The sequence below is a fragment of the Vombatus ursinus genome, unplaced genomic scaffold (assembly GCF_900497805.2).
Source record: "Vombatus ursinus unplaced genomic scaffold, bare-nosed wombat genome assembly UNPS02001287.1, whole genome shotgun sequence".
Classification (NCBI taxonomy): Eukaryota; Metazoa; Chordata; class Mammalia; order Diprotodontia; family Vombatidae; genus Vombatus; species Vombatus ursinus.
The window spans coordinates 10928274-10934870 of record NW_020941065.1 but is presented as its reverse complement, the minus strand read 5'-3'; the positions used below and the strand labels follow the sequence as shown (position 1 = coordinate 10934870).

At 52.0% G+C, this 6597-nt stretch overlaps 1 protein-coding gene across 5 annotated transcripts in view; it reads left to right on the top strand.

Annotated features, from left to right (window-relative positions):
* The window catches only part of SSH1 (slingshot protein phosphatase 1), a 101835-nt gene extending 95244 nt beyond the window's left edge, over window positions 1–6591 (top strand). For all 5 annotated transcript variants that reach the window (XM_027864144.1, XM_027864153.1, XM_027864161.1 and 2 more), the window contains 2 exons: window positions 393–948; window positions 3610–6591. In XM_027864144.1, coding sequence (XP_027719945.1) covers window positions 393–948; window positions 3610–4875 — 1822 coding nt within the window. In that variant the 3' untranslated portion in view covers window positions 4876–6591. The remainder of the gene's footprint in view (window positions 1–392; window positions 949–3609) is intronic.
* Window positions 6592–6597: the final 6 nt, after the last annotated feature.

Below are 6597 nucleotides of genomic sequence, written 5' to 3'. Positions count from 1 at the left end.
AGCCTTAGAAGATGGAATGTCTGGGCTGGGAGGGGCCTTAGAACAGGAAATGTCTGGGCTGGGAGGGGCCTTAGAACAGGGAATGTCAGGGCTGGGAGGGGCCTTAGAATGGGGAATGTCAGGGCTGGGAGGGGCCTTAGAACTTAGAACATCAGAGCTCAGAGAAACTCTAGACAATCAAATGTCAGGTCTAAGAAGGTCCTTAGAAGAGAAAGCTAAAGGTAGATAGGACCTTAAGGATCACCTAGGCCACTCCCCTCCTTTTAAGCACGAGGACAGTGAGGCCCAGTAAGTGACGAGGAGGAGAGGACAGCTCAGCGTGTCCGAGTGCCGGGTGGGCCTTCGAGCACCGTGATTCCAGGCTGACCGCCCTCTGCCTTTTGTCCCCACAGCAAACAGCGCCATAACAAACTCTGGGGGCAGCAGACAGAGAGCAGCCTCCCCCAGGGGGCCGACGACCCCCCTGGCCCTGGTGCCTTTCTGATGGAGAGCTTAGATGCTGATCTGGAGGCCCGGCTGGTCGCCCTGGACAGCCCCAAGCAGCCTGGGCTCCTGGACAGTCAGGCGCCTGGAGGCCCAGCTTTCCCCTACTGCTTCCGCCAGCTCTCAGACCCCCTCCCCAATTCCTCAGGCAACGGGAGCGACTTGATCCAGCTGGAGGACTTGGAGAGAGACGCTCTGCTGGGAGGAGAGGCAGCACGGGAACCAGCTCGGCCTCCCCGGAGGGGGTCTGCTTCGTGTGACAGGGAGGTCAGGAAGAGGCTGGAGTTTGGGATCCCCAGGGCGTCGAGCGGCCCCCTGGCCCAAGTGGAGGAGATGGAGCGGGACGAGAGCCCGGGGGCTGAGAGGCGGGCCCGGCCCCTGAGCCAGCCGCTGGAAAGCCGCCTTCACCTCAAAGAAAACGTGAATAACAACAATAGCAAGAGGAGCTGCCCCGAAGATTTTGAGGTACGCTAGGGAAAAGGGGGACGTGCTGCCTCCCCCCCGGCCCTCCAAGCGTCTTTCTTCCAGCTCTGACGCTTGGTGTGACCTTGGCCAAGTCACATCTCCGCTGGAGCGGTAGCCTGGTGTGGGAGGTGGTGTTGGAACTGGAATCGTGAAGCCCTGGGTTCCAGTCCTACCTCAGGCACTTAGTAGCTATGTGACCTTGGGTTGGTCACTTCGCATCTTCTTTGTAAAATGAAGGGACTGAACCTGAGGCCTTTTCAGCCCTAAATCTATGATCCTGTGCTCTCGGCCTCAGTGAAAAGAGGGGATGGCCTCAGGTGATCTCCAGGGGCCTTTCTTTCCTCATCTCCCTAATAGGTCCCGTTTCTGAAGCAGCTGAAGGTTTTGCCAAGTACTTGCCCCCACCTTAGGTATCGCAATGGGAGTCTGCGAATCAACTGGGATTTATGAAGTCCCTGCTGTGTTCCAGGCTTGGTGCTAAGCACTACATTTGGAAAGGAATAAGGTTCAGAGGCCAGCTCTGTGACTAATTAGCTGTGTGACCCGGAGCAAATGACAGACTTCTCCAGAATTACAATCCATGCATTCTTTACCACATTGGGCCATCCCGGGCACAGTAACGAGAGCGATATGAACAGCTAGCATTTATGTGCTGCTTGAAGGTTCTCAAAGTGCTTTACAAACAATTAGCTCATTCGATTCCCTCCCATTTTACAAATGAGGAAACTGAGGCATGCAGAGGTTGAGTGACTTGCTCAAGGTCACACAGCTAGTGTCTGAGGGTGGATTTAAACTCAGGCCTTCCAGTCTCCAGCTCTATCATCCATTCTTATCTGCCAGATCTTTTTTTCTACTTGCAAATGAGTTGGGGTATGGGGGAAAGAAGGGTATAGGAGCCCCTGGACTCTTACTTCTTGTACCTCGTGCCTGGCTTCACCGCCTCAAACTCATGTCCCGAACAGAACTCATTCAAGTCTTACTGATTCTGTCTTCATAACATCTCCCGAATGTGCCCCCTCCTCTCCTCTGAAACTGCCCTCGTGCCGTGCAGACCCTCATCACCTCCCATCTGGACCACTGCAGTAGCTGCTGGGGGGGGGGGGTCTGCCTGCCTCAGGTCTCTCCCTACACCAGTCCATCCTCCATTCAGCCATTCAAGTGATTTTCCTAAAGCTCATATCTGATCATGTCACACGCACACACACTCCATAGACTCCAGTAGCTTCCTAACCCCTCCAGAATGTTTGCCATTCAAAGGCCTTCGTAACCCAGCCCCCTCCTACCTTTCCAGTCCTCTCACACCTCACTCCATAGCACGTACTCTTCCATTCAGTGACGCCAACCTCCTGGCTGTTTCTTGAACAAGATTGCCCATCTATCCCTCAGCTCTTGTCATTTTATCTAGCTGTCCCCAATGCCCATGATGCACCCTCTTCTCACCACCTCCTGGCTTCCTTTAAGTCCCAACTAAAATCCCACCTTCTACGGAAAGCCTTCCCCACCCTCTCTTAATTCAGTACTAATCACTAGATTACCTGGAGCCCATCTTTTGATGCTTTTAGTAACCTTTTGAGGTAGGTACTGATATTATCCCCATTTTACAGATGTGAAAACTGAGGGTCAGATAAGTTGGATAACTTGCCTAGAGTCATACTGCTGGCAAATGACTGGAGCAGGATTTGAACCCAGGTTTCATAAGCTCAGACCCAGAGCCAGAAAAAAACCTCTGAGGCAAAGAAGCCATTCGATCCTGGATCTAGAGTTTAAGGGAACCTCTAAGGACATCTGGTTCATCCTCCTCTTTTCACATTTGAGGAAACTGAGGCACAGAGTGGTTACCTGACTTGCCCAGGATCACCTAGTTAGTACGTATCTGAGGTGGGATTTGAACTCAGGCCCTGTGACCCCAGAACCACTTCCTCTGGACCAGACTGACTTTAAGTTCAATCCTCCATCCATTGGACCTGGCTCCCTCCTTAGAAAATAAAATAAGGCAATTGGGCTCAATTGGAGCCAGAGTTAATATCCTGGCTTTGTACCATACCCGTACGACACTGGCCAAGTCACATCATCTCTTTTTGACTCAGTTTCCTTTATCTGCAAAATGAGATTAGACTAGATGATTTCTATCTAAGGTCCCTTCCAACTTCAAAACTACCATTCTGGGTTATACTGGGTCTTGGAGAAAATCTTCAAAATTATCAAGCCCAGATCTCCCGATTTCCATTTGAAGAAACTGAGGGCTAGGGAGAGTAAGTGACTTGCCCAGGGTTATACAGTTAACACACAGCAAAGGTGGGTTTTGAACTAGGTCTTTGGACTCCAGAGCCATCTCTTTCTTTGCATCTTATCATACTGATTTGGGCCTCATAACAACCTCGTGAGGAAAGTACCACGGATATTATTGTCCCCATTTTACAGATGGTAAAGCAGACACTCAGGGTCACACAATTACTAAGGGTCAGGAGGTAGAATTTGAACTCAAGTCTTCCAGGCTGCAGTCCAGCCCACTGGTCAGGCTGCCTCTCTGACGTGAGAATTTCCCACCTTTCCTTCCCCAGTTTTTAGTACCGTTTTGCCTGCTAAGTAGAGGGTCGATTACCTTTGTTCTCCATTCAGATGTTCCCATGCCCTATCTCACTGCGCTTTATTTCCTTCTAGCATGATGCCATATTTGGAATCCTTAACAAAGTGAAACCTTCCTACCAGTCCTGCACTGACTGTATGTACTCCACCCCAAGGGCAGCACCAGAGACTTTCGGGGAACAGTGCGAGAAACTCAGCTCCCCTGCCATCTGTACCCAGCCCTCCCTTCTGCCCCATCTTACACCTTCCCCAGTGGACCCAGCGTCCAGCAAGTCCCGGCTTCTGGAGAGACCCTCCCCAGGTCCTGGAGAGAGCTCCCCAGCCCTGCTCCCGGCCTCCTTTGGCAGGCTGGACGCCAGCGGCCGGCCTGCCGAGGAGCCTCCAGGCGGCCTTTCGGACCCTCCCAAGGAATCTCAGAAAGTCCTGGCAAAGCCACTAGGCCTCCTGAAGAACTCTCACTGTGAAAAGAGCCTCCCTAGCCTGGAGGCGGTCAAAGAAGACCCAGCCTCCAAGAAGGATGCCAAGGCCACCAAGGACCTGAGGCTCCTCTTGTTCAATAAAGAGTTGGCCAAGCCCACAGCCAGCAGCTACCTAATGCAGCACCAGGAGTCCATCATCCAGCTACAGAAGGCGGGCTTGGTCCGCAAGCACACCAAAGAGTTGGAGCGCCTGAAGGGGATCCCCGCTGAGGCCGTGTCCCCGCTCCGAGACAGCCCCACCAGCAGCAGGCTGGAAGCCAGCATCCCTGAGGAATGCCAAGAGCTGGTTCCCCCCCAAGGCGGGGCATGCCCCTTAGCATGCCCTCCTTCCCCTGGCGAAGCCGGAGGTGACTCTGAGAAATTGGAGGCTGCCCTCCCTCTGGAAGGAGCCTCCCAGAAGAGCTCTGGGCCCTCCTTCCTCTACCGGCTGGACCACACCAGCAGCTTCTCGAAAGACTTTCTCAAGACCATCTGCTACACTCCCACCTCCTCTTCCATGAGCTCCAATCTGACCCGAAGCTCCAGCAGCGACAGCATCCACAGCGTACGAGGGAAGCCAGGCCTGGTGAAGCAGCGGACCCAGGAGATCGAAACTCGCCTCCGGCTAGCCGGCTTGACCGTCTCCTCCCCGCTCAAACGCTCCCACTCCTTGGCCAAGCTCGGGAGCCTCAATTTCTCCTCAGAGGATCTGTCCAGCGAGGCAGATGTGTCAACCGTTGTGGACTCCCAGGATGCCAGGCTAAGCGAGTCCTCCTCACAGGAGCCCCATTCAGCCTCTAGGAACCCACCCATGACCTTGAAATTGTCAGGGAAGCCTTCCCCAGGAAACTTGACAGGTGCCCTGTGGATGGGCAGAAGCTGACCCGGACTTTTATTGGCCTTCCTCCCCACCCTCTGACTCATATTTTCACATGTTCTCCCCATTTCTTGTGGTCAGCTCCTGACATCTCGGTTTATCATCTAAAACTGAAATTATTTTAAGATTCCCTCGTCCTCTCTCAGGCCATAGCTGAAGGGGTTCGTGGGTGGGGAATCAATAACGAAATATATAGCACAAGAAAACTAGTAGACACCGAGTAGTCTGGAAGATTCAGGAATTCCCTACAGGTCACACAACTGAAATACCCAGGCTGTCCATTTCCAGAATAATGGTATTGGAGAAGCAAATCCCTCATCAGTACCCCACTGGGTTCCAGAGCCTGCTGAAACGCAAAGTAATCACAGTGATCCCATCATGGTGATCCCATCATGGCGGCCACAGGGAGCCCCACCTCATTTGGGCTCTTGTGGGAAGACTCTTCTAGGGCGACATCATTTCTACCTCTGTTCTGGCAGGGTTTTGTTATTTTGTTTTTTGTTTCATTTTGGGTTTTTGTTCTTGTTTAAAAAACAAAGAAACAAAAACAATATTCTGGTAACCCCCAAGGCTCGTTCCTGAGAATGACCACATCAGAAGGGACTTTTCCAAAACAAACAAAAAGTGTGGTTTTTTTGGTACCCCAAATCGTGTTAGAGACAGAACTTCTAACAATGGTTCAGAGTAGTGATGATAGAAATGAAAGGAAGATGCGGGGTACTGGGGTCCCCGGGCATTGCCCAGATTGATTGGCCAGGATTTGATCCCATTGAGGCGTGGCATCTGGCGTGCAGGTTGTGTTTTTGGAAGAGTAGGTGGGCAGGGGGTTGGGTGCCACCTTCTAACACTGTCAACACTGGCTGCCCAGGCTTGAGTGCCATCATGGAGGGCTTGGAGGTGAAGAATCCCACCATCTGGTCTCTCCTGAATTCTCTTCTTATACTGATCTGAATGTCTTGGAATTTCATGTTTTGAAAACTCTGGTGTCTCTGGATCAGGGGTCCTGTGGACAGGTGGATCCTAGGCTTTCTCAGTCTTTCTACTGTGATTTCTTCATGGAGACCTTAAGAAAATACCACCCTCAGGAAAAGGGCCAGCCCTCTCCACTGTACCCCATACATCCTCCATGAGGGCTGCGTCCTTCCTAACAGATCTGCAAGGGTAGGAAAGGGAGAGGGAAGGGGACAAGCATTTATTAAGCACCTACTCTGTACCAGGCACTGGGCTAAGTGCTTTACAAATGTTATCTTATAATCTGTCCTGATTATCACCAGGTCCTTGGGGGTACGCAGTCGCCTTGGGCCATTAGCACTCAACAGCTCAGGGTCAGCAGTTCACACTGATTTCCCACATCAGGAGTAGATGAAGACAATTGTGGGGCCTTTATTTGTTTTATTTATTTATTTTTTTGGTGGGTCATTTTTTAATTTCCTATGGTCTCCTCCCAGGGCATCTGGGAACAGATTCTCTGAGACAAATGAGCAGTTCCTTGAAGAACTTCAGAGATGTTTACAGACGTTCCCTATCGGCCACGAAAGGAGTCCTTGTAGAATGAGGAGGTAGAATTAGTGACCTCTGGTCCCTTGGCCTCTGACATGCAGGGTTCTGTGCTCTCAGGGCCCTTCCAGATCCAGGGTTCTGCGCTCTCAGGGCCCTTCCAGATCCAGGGTTCTGTGCTCTCAGGGCCCTTCCAGATCCAGGGTTCTGTGCTCTGAGGGCCCTTCCAGA